The sequence below is a fragment of the Numenius arquata genome, chromosome 1 (genome assembly GCF_964106895.1).
Source record: "Numenius arquata chromosome 1, bNumArq3.hap1.1, whole genome shotgun sequence".
Lineage (NCBI taxonomy): Eukaryota > Metazoa > Chordata > Aves > Charadriiformes > Scolopacidae > Numenius > Numenius arquata.
The window spans coordinates 72,673,473-72,692,213 of record NC_133576.1 but is presented as its reverse complement, the minus strand read 5'-3'; the positions used below and the strand labels follow the sequence as shown (position 1 = coordinate 72,692,213).

At 39.1% G+C, this 18,741-nt stretch overlaps 1 protein-coding gene across 1 annotated transcript in view; it reads left to right on the top strand.

Annotated features, from left to right (window-relative positions):
• Window positions 1–18,741, top strand: part of TGFBRAP1 (transforming growth factor beta receptor associated protein 1) — a 35,346-nt gene that overhangs the window by 12,977 nt on the left and 3,628 nt on the right. Inside the window, exons 4-8 of the mRNA XM_074152068.1 lie at window positions 7,958–8,040; window positions 13,643–13,984; window positions 14,975–15,032; window positions 16,388–16,531; window positions 17,557–17,703. Coding sequence (XP_074008169.1) covers window positions 7,958–8,040; window positions 13,643–13,984; window positions 14,975–15,032; window positions 16,388–16,531; window positions 17,557–17,703 — 774 coding nt within the window. The remainder of the gene's footprint in view (window positions 1–7,957; window positions 8,041–13,642; window positions 13,985–14,974; window positions 15,033–16,387; window positions 16,532–17,556; window positions 17,704–18,741) is intronic.

The following is an 18,741-nucleotide window of genomic DNA, read 5'->3' as shown; positions in this document are numbered from 1 at the left end:
AAGGCTCTGTAGCAGAGGCAAGCGATAGACAAAAGGCTTGTTGTCCTGTCTTATTCGCCCAGGTGACCCACATGTTTTCCCTAGGTTCAATCTTGTGGAGGGTCATTACCGCCGGAATCAATATCCCCAGGGTCAGGATCTTGAACATCTTGATTGTCAGGCGGATCATGTCGAGTCAGAGCAGGTTTTACAGCTCGACTAGGCACCCACACTGGACCGCAATCTGTGGAGACACACATATAACCTCGACCATTAAATATAACAGGAACAGGCCCCAACCAAATTCCAGAGACTGGATCTCTATACATCACTTTGAGTTGCGGGAGTATTGTTGTACTATTGAACTTAAGGTTTTGATGGTGAATCATCACTGGCGGTTCCTCTCGATCACCCATGAGACAGAGAAAGTTCAACGTAAAGAGCACACGATGTAGCCTTTGCTGAGCATCTGTCTCTACTCCCTTCTGTTTACCTAGATAGTCCTTCAACACTTGATGAGTGCGTTCCACTAATCCTTGTCCCGTAGGCGAATGTGGGATCCCTGTCGTGTGATCAACTCCCCATCTTAGCAAGAACTTTCTAACCTTTTGGCTAACATAAGCAGGCCCATTATCAGTTTTAATGCATTCAGGCACTCCTAATACAGCAAAGCAAGCAAGCGTTTACATACATGATGTGCCTTTTCTCCGGGCAATGCGGTTGCCCAGATCATTTTTGAAAATGTATCAATGGTCACATGTACATACTTCAAGCGACCAAACTCTGGGATATGTGTGACATCCATCTGCCACAACTCTAACGCCTTTAATCCTTTTGGGTTCACTCCTAACCCTATTCCTGGGCCATGGCTCCCACATTTCGGGCAGGCTTGGATAATGCCTCGAGCCTCATTTTCTGTTAAATTAAATTGTCTTTTTAGCCCTTTTGCATTTTGGTGAAAATTCTCATGACTCTGCCTAGCTTGTTGAAATTTATCCATAGGAGGCACATGACACACTGGACTAACCAGGCTGTCAGCAAGTTGATTGCCCTGGCCTAATCCAAGGTCTAGCTGATGACTACGAATATGGATAACACAACAGGCAGCTGTTCTTTGGTCAAGTATAGATCGCAACCGAATAAATAAAATCCCCAGCCTAGGATTAGCTGTCTCTCTAAGTAGAGCGTCTTCCAGGCGTGGCACTATTCCAGCCACATATAATGAATCTGTTACTACATTCAAGGGAGTGCTTAGCCAATTGTTCAAGGCCCAAACTACTGCGGTTAGTTCCAATGTTTGAAGGGAATCTCGAGGTTGTCCCTCTATGATATGCTGACACCATTGACCCTTTTCCTGCCAAACACAGGCTGCACGCCGCAAGCGTTTGCCTGCATCTGTATACACAGTGATACCATCTGACAATGGGTCTCTCCGTACCTTGGGTCTTTCTAGCCACTGATTTCTTTTTAGAACTTGCCATAATTTCCCTTGTGGCTGTTGTGAATGCACTCTCCCACTGTAGCCTAACAAGGCTTCTTGCATGGCAGCGTCATTACGCAGCCACCATTCTAAATCTACAGCGTTAACAGGTATGCTAATATCCTCTGGTTCTTTACCACTGATTTCTATGATTCGTGATCTTCCTTTTCGTATCAATTCACCTACTGCTTCAGTTCGCGTTTGAATGCTCGTTTTTGGTTGTACACTTAAGAATACCCATTCTAAGACATTGAACACATTCTCTTTTGTTACCTTCCCTTCGCATTTGTCAGTGGCATCACCAAAGAAGGAGAAGAGAGTAGCAAGTTCCCCCTTTTTGTTTTGCCATTGACAAATGACTGCATATGGTGAATCTTTCCCATTACATATTATCAGAGACACTGGCAACATTAAAATGCGTCGAGATGACCACGTCGATTGCAGTTTTTGTGCAATTTGTTGTAGTGCTGCTTGCTGCATCGCTGTCAGAGTAACACCGTCGGCTGGATGATTGCTTCTCAATAATTCTGTTAAGGGTGCAATGTCAGTATTGGAGATACCAACACAGTTCCGCACCCATTGAATGTCTCCAAGCAGGGTTTGGACATCAGTCAGTGTGCGCAATTGAGTTGCAAGCTCGGTTTTTTTGTGGTCGAATCTTGGAGTCTGTGATGGACCGTGGTGCTTTGCTTTTGAGCTTCAGTCCTTTCTACTCTCAATAACATTTCTTCAATGCCTGCTCCTTTTGGTAGACTGACTAGAATTTGCTTGGTGGTCTTATTGGCATTGTCAAAAGCCAATACTTTGAACATCTGTTGTTTACCGCTGTCATCTAAATCAGGGTGATTCATGATTGCTTCCCACAGTCGGTCAACAAAGTTACTATATTTTTCTGTAGTTCCTTGCATCATGGTACCAAATGACGGAATAGTAGAACCTGGGAGGCCGAGAAATGCCTCTAGGGCAAGTTGCGCCGATCGCTGTAATAGGTTTGCTGGAAACGTCAATTGTACTTCCAAGTCACTAAATTTTCCGTGCCCTGTGAACATCTCTGCCGTGACTCCACGGAGGGGGTCTCCCTCCCCTTGTCTTCGAGATGCTTCATTCATAGCTCGTTGTTGCCAGGAGGATTCCCACAACAAATATTGTGTTGGAGTAAGCAACAGTCTCATTAGGTTACGACAATCATATGGACACATCAGATCAGCAGAAAAAATCCAGCTGACAATTTGTCGGGTAGCCTCAGATTTTACTCCATAAGTTGAGATGGTGGTGCGAGCTTGTTGTAAAATTTTCCAGTCATGTGGTTCCCATTTGCCAGTATTGTTTACATGTACAACGGGACACGCGAGAGGTGGAGTTCCGCCCAAACTAGCGGCTGTTCCCCACTGTCCTTCTAGTATAGCGTCTCTAATAATGCCATTCCAGCATGCAGTTCTCGGAGGTGTTGAGGGATTCACTAGCCATGGAGGCATGTTATCATCCTTGCTCGCCACACGTAAATCTAACTCGTCGAGCCGCCTTAAAACTGTCTGTAGCAGTTTGTCTGTGGACAGTTTACGACTCTTGTCCGGGGGTGGAGTTGGCGGACCAGACGAATCACTGGAGGGGGGTAGCGGTGGATACAAGGCAGGCGGAGTTGCTGGAGGCGGTGCTGTGGGCGGAGGGCGACACGCTGCTCCTCCCAAATCGATGAGATCAGTAGACGTTTCAGGCCCCTCCCCTATCGGAGTTTTCTGAGGAGACGCTTCCGCATTTGCATTACTTTTCTGTTCTGGTTTCGCATCGGTCACTTCCGCTTTTCCCGAGTTTTGCAAGGGGTTCAGCGGCAAGTCTTTACTTTTCTCAGGAGGGTCAGAGTCCTCATTAGCTCGAATTTCAGCAACAGTTTTACACACAGTCCCGGTCATTCCCTTTACCGCGGGCAGCCCGAAGAACCGCGCAATAGGTCCAGGCTTACTTTCAGGTTTTAAGGCGGCCGCTCCTGGACCTAACATTTGAGCAGCTGCACAGGCTACTTCCCGCTCCGCTTTCATCGCTTTTAAAGTCTCTAGCACAGTATGCCACAACCCACGGACGGCTTTTATCTCTTTCTCCTCTTTTTCATCCCCCTCGATTGTTTTTTGCCACATTGTCCCTCCAAAATCTCGCCATTCCAAAACAGAAAACAGCATAGGTGTGTCAGAAAAATGACCCCATCGCTGTCCTAATTTAATTAACTTTATCAACAGTTTCGCCGGTACTTCATTATCTCTCTTAGAGAGGATTCCAGCGAGTAGCATGGAACTTATCAACAGTTTCGCCGGTATTTCACTCCCTCTCTTAGAGAGGATTCCAGCGAGTAGCGTGGCCGCAGCTTCTACTTGCATCACTGCGCCTGGGAGGCGAGAGGCCACCTCGCACCGTTGTCTGCTCCCGACTTTGCGCCCGAGCAGCACTTCTCCCAGCCGTGGTTTCCCACTCCCCTCCTCTAGCTGCTTACCGCAGACTCGGAGAACTCAGTCCTGCTGAGCTATGGATCTCTGTGCATCCTCTGCTACCAGATGTCGGAGTGGGAGACGGACCCGGAGTAACGATGAGTCTCAATATGAGTATGGTCGTTCTCACTTTATTCAAGTTCACACAGAGTATATAAAGACAGACAAGCAGAGCACGCGCTAGCAACAATTATACGATTGGCTTACAGTCTCTGTTCACGCACCTAGAGCGCTCACACAATTAGTGCGGACCTCTTGTCCACGCGCAGCAGATGTTTCTCTATCTCCTGGAGGCATTACCGCTTATCACTTACTTATCATGTAGCTACTTCTTCATACTTCTGTTTCTCAAGGACAGTTCACAGCCTCCTCCAGGCTTTCATCCCTATCAAAGACTGGGTTGCTCATTGTAATCAAGTCATGCCCTTTTTCACTCAGCCATTCCTCCACAGCTGACACTTTCAAGGCTTTATTTTGCCATTTTATATGAGCAGGGACAGGAATGCCATTGGTTTGGCATTAAGGCACTTGATCCAGCCACTATAATTTATCCATATAGAAGAGTGATAGTAATTGTATGATACATGTAGTGCAGTGCCCCCTTTTCTACATGCTGTTTTAATTTCTGCAGCTTGCCATGGGTGTTGCCATTTTACATGTGACATGAACTCAGTCATGGCATTGTAGGACAGTTCTTGATGACATGTTGGTCTTTTTTCCTACAGTTCAATACATTGTCATTGCATGCAATACACAGGTGCATGCTCTTTCTCTTTTACATCAGCAGTATTATACCAGCGTAAATATATATATATGCTGGTAATGCAGAGCGATAGTGTGATTCAAACAGTAAAGTCCTGTACTCATAAGTGTTAATACAACCGATATTTAGTGATTGGAAAGAAGCAGGTCATGCATTAGTAGCTCTAACCTGTTATTTAACCCGTGGTCACTGTAGACTGCACATTTATCTCTGCCATATTAGATGAAAATTCCTTTGTCTTTGAGCATCAAGAATTACTGTTAGGTAAAAAACACTAAGCAAAAATGTTGCAAGGAGATGGCTTTGCTGGCATATAATTTTTGGTAGAAGAATACAAAGGCCTTTCTACCATGCTACCATGAAATGACTGAATACTACTTATTAATTTTTCAGGACAGCTGAAGTTTGCAGAAATCATGGTTGATGGTAGTGAAGACCTTGGTTAGATTGACACACACCTTGCATAGGTATCTCTTTTCTTTTTTTTTTTTTTTTTTCCCTCGTTTCTCTTTAGTTTCAAAACACATATTAACTGCACCCAAACCTGACCAAAAGCTGAAGTGGCTTTCTAGAAAAAATCTTTTTGGCAATCTAGTTGGTAATTCTGACCATTTTAGAAAGGATTTTTCTAGCAATTGGGAGAATTACGGCTTCACTATCGCAGCTTCAGTGGTCATCTTTCTGTTTTCTAACACTTTTTCAGATACAAATTGATACAAATCTTATTTCATGTTTTTGTATCTTTTTTTTTTTGATGTGAATTCAGTCAACAATCTAGAATTTGCCTAAAGAACTTCAAGGCCTATAGTGTTTCTCCAAAAATGGTAGGGGAATACACAATGCATTGAGTTTTGACGGGGTGTAACTTAGTACCTTTTAAAAAGAAGTCTATTGTGGTATTCTGGCAAATGGGTCTGGAAGAACTCAAGATGTTTTTTCTGTCAAAAGTTAACTGTATGTGGTTGGCATATAGGTCTAGCCTGTTTTTAAAACCCTGTGAGAAAAAGAGAATATTGATTTTTCCACAGAGAGTCTGGTCTGTTGCTTCCATAATCCTTACCACAGGACATCTTAATATCTAGTGTTTATCTTTTCAGCTAACTATCAACCTGCATGCTCCCTATCCCATCACTGCATCTTTAAAAAGTTGGGAAAAGATCTGCCTGTAGACATTACAGCTTTTTTTGTTGTGTGGCTTTTAAGGGACAAGTGAAGATATGTCAACATTTAAATGAATGAGAATACCACTTAATCAGTTCAAATGTAAAACTGATTCCTTGGACCTATACTTACACTTAGGCCTATGCTTACACTATCAATGAGCTCTTTTCAACTTTTAGTTGAAAAGATTGCTGTACAGACTAAGCTGTACAATTACAGCTGTACAGACTAGCTGTATTTTCAGTGTCTCAGATCAATTCAAACAAAATTTCAATATCCTAATTCACTACATATATAAATATTAGCGGTCACTCCATTGCAAAGATTGAAAACAGACTTAAAAAAAAACAAACAAACCCAACGCAAAGAAAAAAACAAACAGCGTACTTTTGATACTAGTTAGCAGGGTGAGAAATGTTTGTACTTCAACCCTCCCTGCAAAGTCTGAGGCCAGATTTTGAAGCTTTGCATTTGTTTATCAGTTCCTAGATTACCACTTATTGATGTAATAACACAATTGTAAATTCAAAATATTTTGAATATTTTGTGAATTAATCACCTAAGGTAGTTTTGCTTTATTACTGTACTTAAATTCCCTTTTAGCTTTAGATAACTGTATTTTGAATTAGTACATTTGGTTGTAAAGCATAGTAACGTAAATATAAAGATGTCATGAAGTATCGTTCATTTATTTTTTGTTGCATTTGTCTGTAAAGATGTCAGACAGCATTTCCCCTTCTCTCCCCCACACTGGGGAGGCAAGAAAAGTCCCACAACCCTACAAATCAGTAAGTTTTAATGGCTTGCTAATGATCAAGATTAAGTATTTCTTTAAGATAATCCATTAGTAAAACATGCACAGACTGAATGGACTTAAGCCAAGCTTTTCTCTTGGTAAATCCACAGTCTTTAATCAAGGTGAAAAATCACCAACCAGAATACCAGTCTACCCTACTTGAATTTCTGAAGAGTGTCAGGCCTCCTGCCTGGAATACATTTCTAATGTATTGCAGAATCTGGGTATTTTCATTGAAAACGGGAGTCTGTTATTAGTTAACAGTATTCATGTACACTGTTAAATATTAGAAAGCTGTATATTCATGAGAAAGTTGAAGGGGAAAAACTGAGAGCATGTGGATGTAGCTCAGGGTATTTGCAAAATGCCAGTGTTTTCACAAATGGTGGATGCTTTGCAGAGCATGGTTTAGGTTCCTTGCTTTCAGTAATTCTCTGCCATTGGAAATATTCTGGGCACAAGGTTTTCATTTAATCTAGTGGTAACTAATTGACCATTCAGGTTAAATAAATACGTAGCATTTCAAGTAGTTTTGTGTTCTTTTTCCTGTGAACTTCTTGTAAACTTTTTTCTGTCTAGGTATGACCTTAACAGTAAAACTTCATAACACATAGCTTTTCGTATGGTTTACTTGTGCTCCTATTCTTAACTATATTTCTATATTTTTATGTACATTGCATAATGTACTCATTTTGGATAAGTTGAACTGCTTTAGAAGTATTTTTATAAAAACAAAAAAAACCCAAAACCAAACTGGCAGAAAGCCAGAAACATAGTCATCAGCTGGGGATGAGACTATGAGAATCACCAGCAAGGTTGCTGCAGAAGTAAGGTGAGACAGGGAGAAAGTTGGCTGTATGTGGTCAAGTGGGACCACCCTTGAGTTTAAACCTTTTTTTGTGCCTGCTGAATCATGGGGAACTTCAAAGATGACCGTTCGCTTTTACGTTTGCAAATACCATGGGCAAAAACTTGAGGCAAGTCAGACTGATGTCAGTCACAATTTGAATAAGAAAACTTAAACTTGCTATTTGTTGACTTTGCTTTTATTAAGTACTTGTGAACAGTGTTGTGTTTACACACTTTTGTGTAAGAAACTGAATCTGGGCATCAGATTCAGTATATTCAGGTACATACAATTGTAGAGGATCAAGGCTTTATCTTGCATGTAATTTGACAGGTCTGGTTGAAAATCATGTGTTCAGTGTTTTCAGCAGGTAGTTATTGCAGTAGTGGCTAGCACTATGTAAATTAACTCCTTACAAATATAGTAAATCTTTTCCTCCCCTTCTCTTTTATAGGTAATGTACAAACGAATCCTGCAGCAAGCAGGTTTTATACAATTTGCACAGCTTCAGTTCCTTGAAGCAAAAGAACTCTTCAGGTAATTGTGTGACAAATTTATTTATCTTCTTTAAATAAGGATTTAGGGTTCTTGGTTTTAAAGACTTAGTTGCTTGATGTTTTTTGATACAGATGTTGAGTTCACTGTGATAAAATGATTTTGTTGGGGGTGAAAACAGAGTAACATTGAAACAACTTCATAACTGAAGAGTTGGTGCAACTGTTTTTTTGGTATGCTAATACACAGTAGCATTACGGCTGTAATCCTGTAATCTGAGTGTTGTATGTGTGGAGATTTTTTTTTTTTTTACTTTGTTTATAAAGGTCAAGGCTTTATAATTGAGCCTGTGCTGTGATTTGCAGCATGAGCATTGCCTAGTGGTTCCTTTTTATTTTTAAGGAAAAAAAAAAAAGAAAACAACTTTAAACAAATAGTTACAATTTAAAAGTTAGTTTCAACTTAAATATTATTTACACAATTGAACTAATTTTTTTTTGAGGGTGCTGATAGTGAATTTGTTTTAACACTTGCTCTGTGAGGCCTTTTCCAGAAGACAGGTTTGTTGTTCTTGATGTGTGTACTAACCTTCCTGATTAGCTGTTTCAGCAGTCACTTGTTTACAAATTGACCTTGATACTTCACTTCCGTTCAAAAAATGCTGCTCGTTATCTTTATTTTACCTGATAATTTCATTTCTGCTAGCCATGCCTCATTATGTGATGGGACACTGTTTAGAGTTAGTGTAATCCATGCTGACCACATAAAATAACTCTCCATGTTATCTGCTGAAATTCACTTTAAATTGGTTTAGATTCTATGCAATAGGGTTAAGGTTAGACAATTTGCTGTATATTGTAAGTGTCTACACTATAGGAAAAAAAGTTGTCCTTCGTTTTATGGAAATGCATCAAGGAAAGTAAAGCTTTTGAGAATGTTACTACTGATGAGGGACTTCGCTATTTTGCCTCCTGCTCTCCAGAATAGTGGGAAACACTGAGCTTGAATGGGCAGTATACGCTGAGTGAAGATTAGGGTATGACAGGAAAGGCCTGAGCAGCATTTAGTGGCAATTTGTTTTGGCCACAATCACTTTCTATATCACCTTGTAATTTTTGACGATAGTGAGCAACTTGCAATCTTCCTCCTCCCTGTAATCTTACAAACACAAAACAGCAGCAATTCATTCTAGTGTATCTGAAGTAGAAGTACAAGCTGTACATAGTTAGGAATCCTTTGCAACATTCCCACAAAGCCCTTCTACGTGGCTTCCAATGTTTTGGGTTGTTTTTCTTTCAGTATAAAATAGCTTTTTTGGTAAAATAGCTTGTTGAGGTTATGCGGGCTATGAAGTTTCTTCATTATCTAGGTGTGGTTAGGTGTCCAGATTTGTATAGCTCTGCAGCTGTCTTGATTACAGCTGACACTTCAACTTTTTTTTTATATTGCTTTTTTCCCACCCTGACTGGAAATAATTCCCTGTGGAGGCTAATCTGGGAGCCCCGCCTTGCTGGTAGTGGCCCCAGCATCTTTTAAAAGCAGTGAAAGGGGGAAAATGTATCCTGCAGGGAGCTCCAGCACCTTGTGGAAGGAGCCAAGATCAGTTATGCAGCCTCCATCCAACTAACAGTCCATCTCACAAATGAGCTTTAATGAACAGGATTGTGGGAGCTCCTCTATAGAAAGAAACATGGTTCACAAGAAAACATGCTGTCCAGGCATGAATTTGGAGCTGAGTCAACATCCCAGAGTATTCTCTTCCTCTATAAGCTGCAACTCCAGAGCAGAACAACTGTACATGAATTGCTGAAGTCCGGCGGGGGGAGAAAGAAAAGATGAGCTTTCTGTGCTTTTTGCCTGGCAAGCCGTACATAAGTTACTCAGAGTATTTTGGTGACTGTGAAGAAAAAAAAAAAAAACTCATTATGGAATCCAAGTTCCCTAACTTTTCAACCCCAGTGAGCACATCCAGTCCGAGTAATATCTGGTTATGTCCTGATATACACTCAAACAATCTTGGTCATTTTAGACTTACTGATGCTCAGAGGAAAACTGGGAAAGATAACGGCAATCTATGCGAACACGTCCTCCCATCCCCATGTGTTGCTCTGCAGGTGTTTCAAGCTAGTGTTAGTCAGAAATAACTTCCATCTTAAAATGCCAAAGGGCATCTTAGTACCTATCTGAGAGAAGATAGATTTAACAGTGAAACAGTGGCAGCAGTACCTCCAAGAACTTGGTGTCACGTGGGCCTACTTCTGGTCAAATATGAAGTTGAGATTGTCTCACTCCTCGGAAAATATCTGTCAGTTACAGGCTAGGTAGGGGAAATTATTATATTGGATTAAAGGTGTTTTTTTCTTGTGTCAGTAATCGTTCTTGGATAATCTTGTCAGGATACAGTTACATCTTATGCTTAATTTCATATTTCTTAAATACTGAAACTTCTAAGAGGAATAGTTTCCTGCTAAGTTCCTCTTGGTTTTGCTGATACTTCTGAATACTGAAGAAGATTGACAAAAAGGAAGGAAGTGGTAGCTTTATTGAAAATCAAATGGTTCAACAAAGAGAGGAGAACTTTCTTCAGCTGCATCCTTTCACCTTAAGCCGAGTGAGCTATCACAGTGAGGCTGCTGTGGTCTGACAAACTCTGTTGTAAGCACTAGCAGAGTTGTGATTCTGTTATATAGTTATGATTTATATATTATATTTTCGCTATTTCATATTGCTATCATTGGAAGCTTGCACGCTGTTAGACCAGTGATGTTTAGCAGGCCATTTGGTGAGTTCTGGATGTCCTGCTGAGCTGTTGGTAGCTGTCACAGCGAAACTATTTCTCTCCAGTGTGTTGGATTATGTTCTTTCACTGATCAGATGTTTCTTCCAAACTTGACGTGCCAGACACTAAAACTTTTCTAAACTTTGTTGCTCTTTTTGGAAAGAGCCAAAGCCAAAAGGCATCCACAGATCCCAGGAGCCATAAGCCTTGAGACAAATGTTAACCATTCTTTGTTTAGTATTTGGTATTCTTCTGAAGTAATTTGTTCTGGATTATGCTGTGCTTTTAAGGAAGCTGCTTGATTGCTGGTTACCATTGCATTGGGGAGAGCAAAACTGTACAATGTGACTTTGAATCAGACCTGAGAGAACCACTGGTGATTCACAGCCTAGGGTTTGGGTTAGCCTGAGTTGGAAGATAGTTTTGATTCTTCTTTTGGAAACAGATGGTCATTAAGGACAAAAATCTATGAAATCCAGAGTTGAAGTAGCTGACTACTTCCTCATCTAGGAAAAGCTGGATGGTAAGATGAAAGGATGTAGAAACTATTGAAGAAGTTGGAAATTGTTCTAAAACTTCTTATAAGTGACACATTAAATATAGCATTTTTAACTTCTTCATCAATCATCACGGTCTCCATCTCAGCTTAAGCCATCTCCTTGCACAGCCAGCAAGGGAACCAATCTTTATACTTGAATTTCTGCAGATCTATTGACTCCTTGCTTCTGCACTAATTTTGAGTATGCTATTGATGTTATTCAAGTTATGGGTTAGCTTTTGTTCTAAAACAAATCAATGAAGAACCTTGGAGGAGAAAAAAAATCTTTAAATAACATTTCTAGTGTAATACATCTCATGTAATGTATTTTATCTGGTGGTCCTCAAGTTTTAAAATTTCATGAGTAGTTGGACTAGCTGAAGCTGCGGTTAGATTATTGTAATGAGTTCATATGGAAAGCCCAACAGGTCACACCACTTGCTAGTTCTTGCTTATTCTACCTCTTAAAAAAAAAAATCCTCATCTGCTTATGAGTTCCATCATAATGTAGAGCCAAGAATTTCAAAACCAAATATCAAGTCTGAAAAGAAAGGGGGATTAAAAGGAAATTTCAAATGCAGAAATCTGAAAGTAGGTATGAACACTTTACTCTTGGTTAGAGGCTGCCCTTTGTAGTGTAGAGGTGTTTCTTAGGCAGTAGGAGCTCTGTGTGCAAATCGGAAAAACTTGCTATTCAAACCTCTTCTCACAGGAAAGCTTCCCATGTTCAGATTTTTCTCATTTATGGGTACTCTTATTTTTCGTGGTGGTGTTCCCACGCTTTGCTGACACTAGGTTCTGGAACAGAATACTTGCTGCTTTTAAATTTGCTGTTGCTGCTGTCTCCCAGAATTTCATTCTTCTGGTATAGATTTTTTTGTAGCCAAAGGACAGTATTTACTTTTTTTAAAAGTTGTAAATAGGTGCTGCCGTGGTGATGCTTCCTACTAGTTCATGGATGGTTTTGGCACTGTATCTCTGGCAAGAAGTGGACAACTCAAGGCATGCCCCACTGCTGTAGTTACTTTACAACAGCAGGGAAGGGATGAGTCTCCTTGTGAGCATCTTTCACAATTTATTGCCTGCAGAAATCTGCTGCTTTTTCTACTTCCATGTTTATAACTTGTTTCTTTTTGGAATTCTTTCTGGTCAAGTTTGTGAAGGGAAAGTCTTTTTGAGGTTGCTGATAATTGGGTAGAGAAGAACTATTTTTTAAAAGTTTTATTTGCAACAAAATAGTAACTAACCAGGGTTTCTTTTAGAGAACAGTCTGTTCATTTTTATTATTTTTTTTTGGCAACAGTATCTCCTGTATTTCAGGAATGTTCATCTTTAAAGATGAACGCTGAATAATTACTGTGATAGTGAAATGAAATATAAATCCTGATTTCTTGCTGTTCTTCTAAAACAAGGCCTGGGAGGAGGAGTGATTCTAGCTGTGAAAATTGGAGAGTTGTTTGTCATGTGTGGAAAAAACTTCTCATCTTGTTCTTCTGTCACAACATGCATTCTTCAAATGCTTGAGGAATTTCTTCAATCTAGGCTGAAAGAAAAAATTTTTGTGTAGCTTGTTGATGTTACGACTTGCTCCTGGATAAAGTATAGACCCCCTTCACATACAAAGTGGAAAAGCCACTCCCTAGTATCTGATATAGATGTACACCCAAGACCTATGTCTGTACAATAGACTACTACTTATCGATTAGATGCATGCATAATCAGCATCCACAATTTGTTTTCAGAACCTCCTTAAGAAGTGAGCAAAGGAGGAATTTGGTGCATTTCAGAGTTGGGGAAAGCATTTTCATCATCCAAAGCTTTAGTTTTTATAGGAAGTTGCCATTTCTGTACAGTATTACACCTGCACAGTCTGAGTGGCTTGCCTGAAAGGGTTCACTCTCCCCTTTTTTTTTTTTTTGCCTCCATTAGAAGATTAGCTCCCATAAGGTATGGATGAAGTCTAGGACAACCCTAGGAACTGCACTGAGGCTATTCAGCTGGTTTTTACATATGCCACAGAACAGCTGTGGGATGTCAAAAGTGAAGGGCTGGCCAGTTTCCCAATTCTCAGAGCTTTCAATATCTAGAGGAGGAAAAAGTATGATAAACAAGTTTGGATAGAAATAGCAAACAAAACCAAAACAATCCAAATTTATTCTGAATATATTTTTTCCAGCATAGAAGGCAGTAACTTCCAGAAACTGACAACCTGTTAGTGTCCTGACTCTAAGCATATGTGAGCACACATTCCCAGTATGTTATTTTTTTGTGCCTATGTATACTTTTTCTTTCTTTTTGCTTCATCTAGTTTGACACTGTAATTGCAGAAGCGGCCAGCTTGATGTCCGGGAGCTGATCTCTCTCTACCCCTTCCTGTTGCCTACTTCCTCTTCATTTATACGGTCTCATCCCCCTCTGCATGAATATGCGGACTTAAACCAGCTGACCCAAGGGGACCAGGAGAAGATGACAAAATGCAAACGATTCCTCATGAGTTACTTGAATGAAGTCCGCAGCACCGAGGTTGCAAATGGCTACAAGGAAGATATTGACACAGCTTTGCTCAAGCTCTATGCAGAGGCAAATCACGAAAGCCTGCTGGATCTGCTAGTTTCAGAGAACTTTTGTCTTTTAACAGATAGTGCTGCCTGGCTGGAAAAACACAAAAAGTGAGTGGATTTTTTGTGTATTGCACCTGTGAGATCAGAGGGAACATTATCTTAAATGCTGTTGGCTTCTAGAGAAATGTGTTCAAATCCTTGTAGTTTCTGTGTTTTTGACAAAGACAACTTGGCCTGAGTTATCAGCATTTTAAAATGTTGGTGAAAAGTATTAATTGACAGTCTGAGGTAAAGGAAATGCATTCTGCCTTACGCCGGTAAATACAGAACTCTCCCTGAAAGTTTCTGTGTCCAACATAAAAAAAAAGGATTGGCACATATTTTTTTTTTTTTGGGGGGGGGGGGCGGCGGGGCGGGAAGAAGTGATTTAGTTGCCCTTGTGACAATGTGAGAGTTGAGTGGACATAGTAGTGGTACTTGGACAGAATCAAAAGGTGCCTTAAAGCATGCACTATTAGGAAGAAGCTATTAACTTTAAAGCCACTTAAGTGGCTTTAAAATTATAGTTGTTTGTTCAGGCTGTATTTTTATTAGAGTACACAAAACCCCCTCTGTAATGGCATTGTACAGAGCTCTTCCTTGCCTGACTTGATTTCATGCTGCAGTAAAGAAAAAAATGTTTCTGATAGTAAAACAGAGTTTTAAGTAAGCATCATAAAAAATTGAAAATCATAAAAAAAGCATCATAAAAATTTGATTTAATGACACCTGATTAATTATTGGAGGAATATTTATTATTTGGAGCTGTGTGTTAAGTCTGTATATAAAATGCAAAGAACGGCATGGGAATCATCTCTAATGTGACACATACTTTGTTTAAGTTGGATCTAGTAACTAGAAACTGCCTTAGAGACACGAAACATAGAACGTCTCTCCCCTGATTCTGAAAAAGAGCCTACAGACACTTGTTCAAGTGTAGATAAGGCCATGTACATGTCACTGTAAGCAATTATTTGTTATATTCTCTGCTAATCAAACCATAATGAAATTAGTAGGAAAGATCCAGCAATTTTAATATTATTTTCTCTTTCTATACAGGTATTTTGCTCTGGGTCTCCTGTATCACTACAATGGTCAGGATGCTGCAGCACTTCAGGTTAGAATAAAGCTTTTAGTGTCATCTGCAAACCATTCCAAAATACCAGTTTACCTCTGAGATAAATATCTGAGGTGCTAATTTATCTGATTAAAAAGTAGTGACGTGTATATATAGGGAAAACTTATGATAAGACTTCTTTGAATAAAATAATATGCTAGATGTGAAAAACCTGAAGAGCTTAGTGAAGATGAGAGCTATTTAGATGCTTGTATGCTATTTTTTAATCAAAACTGTGCATGCCAGAACGTATGTTTGTACTCTTAAAAGATGGACAGAAGTGCTAAAATAATCAAGAGATCACTTAAAAAGGTGTTTGAGGGACTTCAGGAACATATCCTGTGCTAATTAGTCTGTATACATACAGCAAAGCAGTATTGTAATCTCATAGCAGACACTGACAGCAACTGAGAGTTTGTTTCCTTACTTGATGATGGACAGTGAACACATTCTGCAAGATCTGTGGGTTTCAGTTGGATTAGTAATTCCTTTGGGGACCCCCCTTCTGATGTCGCTAAGACTAGCAGTGGTCTGTAGACTAAATAATTTTGTTATTCCTGTCTGCAAAGCTTCATCTAGAGAAATTAATGTGTTCTTGATCAATAAATAGCATGTATGTCTCAGACTATATCCAATACCTCAAGTAGCTTGCCTTACTGTGTGGCTTTTTGAGTATGTTTATCACAGTAACACTGTCAAATGCATTCAAGTCAGTGATGTAAAAAGTAATTTCCCAAGCAGAAAGCCAGTAAGGACAACAAAACCAGTACATACCTTTGTCATGTGCAAGACATGTTTTCTTTGTTTCAAGGAACAAGATTTATTGCTAAACTGGTCTGCTAGATATGACATCTTTTAATTCCAATTATAATTCATAGAAAAATAATCTCATAAGGAATTTAAAGTTCTTCAGTCAAAAAGAAAGAGCAGTAAAAAAAAAATCAGGTTTTCTTCTAAGTTATATAAATAATTTGCTTTTAATCTTGCATACACAGAACACATGAAAATTACACCATGCATTGCAGAAAAGGACTTTTATCAAAAGCTTTCTTTGTGATTAGTGTACCTCCTCCTGAAGGATTTGGCCAGGCACTCTCAGAATGCGAGAACCCACATGCTACAGAGTCTGAATTAGTTGACTGAATTAGTATTATGGCAGGTGCAAGAAAAGCCTATGGTGGAGAGGAGGCATGAATTTAGTGACCAGTGAGATTCCTTGGAATTGGTGTTTCTAGGAGCTCTTTCTAATTCCACAAGTATCAATGACTAAGTGTTGTAGTAGCTTACATAAATTTTGAATTGGAAGAGCTGGTACATGTTTTAAGCACTTTAATCTTTGTGTGTTTTTGTTGCAGTTATGGGTGAAAATAGTTGATGGAGACATTCAAGATTCTACACGTTCAGATCTCTATGAATATATAGTAGACTTCCTCACATTCTGCTCAGACCAAGATCTAGTGTGGAAATACTCTGAATGGGTTTTACAAAAAAATGAAGAGGTTTGTGATTGGTGTACTTTTCCAAGAACATAATCTATATGAAGTATTTTCCTGCAGTGGTGTTTGGGTGTTCATTGGCATTGTTCCATCTTGATAGCTAATTGGACCATTGTGGGTTTTTTTTTTGCAGTTAGTTAACTGTTTTAACTTGTGATCAACAGAAGAAAACTTCCAGGTTTCTCAGTTCTTTTAAGTCTCGCTGTTAACAAGTGCCAGTGATAATTGCCTCTTTTTCTTCTGAAAACAAAGTTTAGGTCATTCTGTACAATGAAAGATAAAGCATGTCTTCTGTTTTTCTTCATATTAAACAAAATAATTTTCAGATCTTAAAAAAAATAATCACCAAACAGGTTAACAGTTGCTGCTATTTCTTTTTTAAAAAGATCCCATGGGTGGGTGATATCTGTGTACATTAGGATGTGGAATAAATAGCCTTAATTCAAGACAAAACCTCATTACTGTGAGAATTAACTTAATCCACCAGAATTAAAAAATAATTTTGTAACATCCATTAGTGTGGTGTGCCGTGAAATGGGATGTTTTATGCTGTATAAGACAGTCTGTGCTGTTGGAATTTGTCACTGCCTAATTTGTGCTAATTTAAAGCTTAGTTACTTAATGCAATGACAGATTTCTAGGCTTTTGTTTTGGTTATTATAGAAGTCTCTTAAATGTGATGATACACAGAGTGACAAGGCTGTAAAGAGTCTGGTCTCTAACTTATACTTTCTTGCTGCAAAGGGCTGAAGTCTCTTGTTCTGCTGTTACTCAGATCTTTTTGTGGAGGTTGTGCCCAGTTTATAGGCTGGACAATGTATAAACTACAAATTGAGGTAATGAAGACAGTGAGCAAGATCACAATAAGCACTAAGTAGTGTAATCTTGGTGGTGTTGAGCAGGGTTTTGTGGTGTTTATCTTCCTGAATACTGTACTAACTAATGTGATAGTGCTATTAAATAAGAATTTAAAATAAGATAATAAAATGGTTACCACGGGGTTCCTAAATGCAATTAACTCTTTCTAGGTTGGCGTGCAGATATTCACCAAAAGGCCTTTAGAAGAACAGGAGAAAAACAACATTAATCCAGATAATATCATCAGTTGCCTTAACAAATATCCTAAAGCACGTGTTAAATATCTAGAACATCTAGTGTTGGAAAGAAAAATAGAGGTGAGTCCTATAAGAATACTAAAAATAGGCGTAGGATTCAGAATGCAGACTATGATGCACAACTCTGGGAAAAAAGTCAGTCTAGAATAAATAAGCATAATATAAAGGCTTTCAGATGTACTCAGAGTAGCAAAGGGGTGGTTTTAAGATTAAAGCAGAAGATGGAGTGGATATCTGCATTATTTTTAACTTTTCAACTCTTGTGATGGCAAGACAGTTGCTTAACTCCCCTCAGAGTTGATTTTTTTAACACCTGATTATTGCATACTTTTCTGTTTCACCGGTGAGGCTCAAATCTCTGTCTGGTAAGATCACAGAAAAATGGTTGAGCAAGTGCTAATCCTATTGCACCATGGCAACAATATACTAAAATTGCTAATTCAGTGTTTTACAAGTAGGTTTGTCTTATTCTGTCCTTCTAGAGAGATTTGAGCAATTAATGATAGAATTAAACCGTGCACCTCTCGCTGTAGAATTCCAAACCACTCTAGATGTTCACAAGTCATAAATGACAGTGTATTCCACCCTTGGGTTTTCAAGCGCAATACAGAAGCAGCTAAACATTATGGTATTTGGATGAGAGATATTTTAAGCACAGGAGAAGTTAATTTAACCTGCAAAGAAATGAGCATTGAAAGAACTCAGTAGATCTGATGACCAGTTCACTAATTTACATTCTTCAAATACACATGCTAGATCAATGGTTTCCCCCTGTCGCTATTGCAAATACATCAAGGTGTGTAACACCATAACGGATGAATATTCTAGTTGCTGATATCATTGATATTTTCAAACAAACTTTTTTAGTTAAGCATAGCGCTTTATAGAATATTTGTAACAAAAAGAATTTTATATTTAAATCTACCCTACCTGCTAGTAAAGACTGGGCTATAAATTAATTTGCTCTTTAGAAAGTACTAGATTAATTGTAAATGCTTTAGTAGGAATGTTTCAAACAGCCAAATCGTCGACTTGTTTTAATGAATATTGGGTAGTGGATAACACAAAAAGCACTGTGCCTTCAGAGTGTCTGTCTAT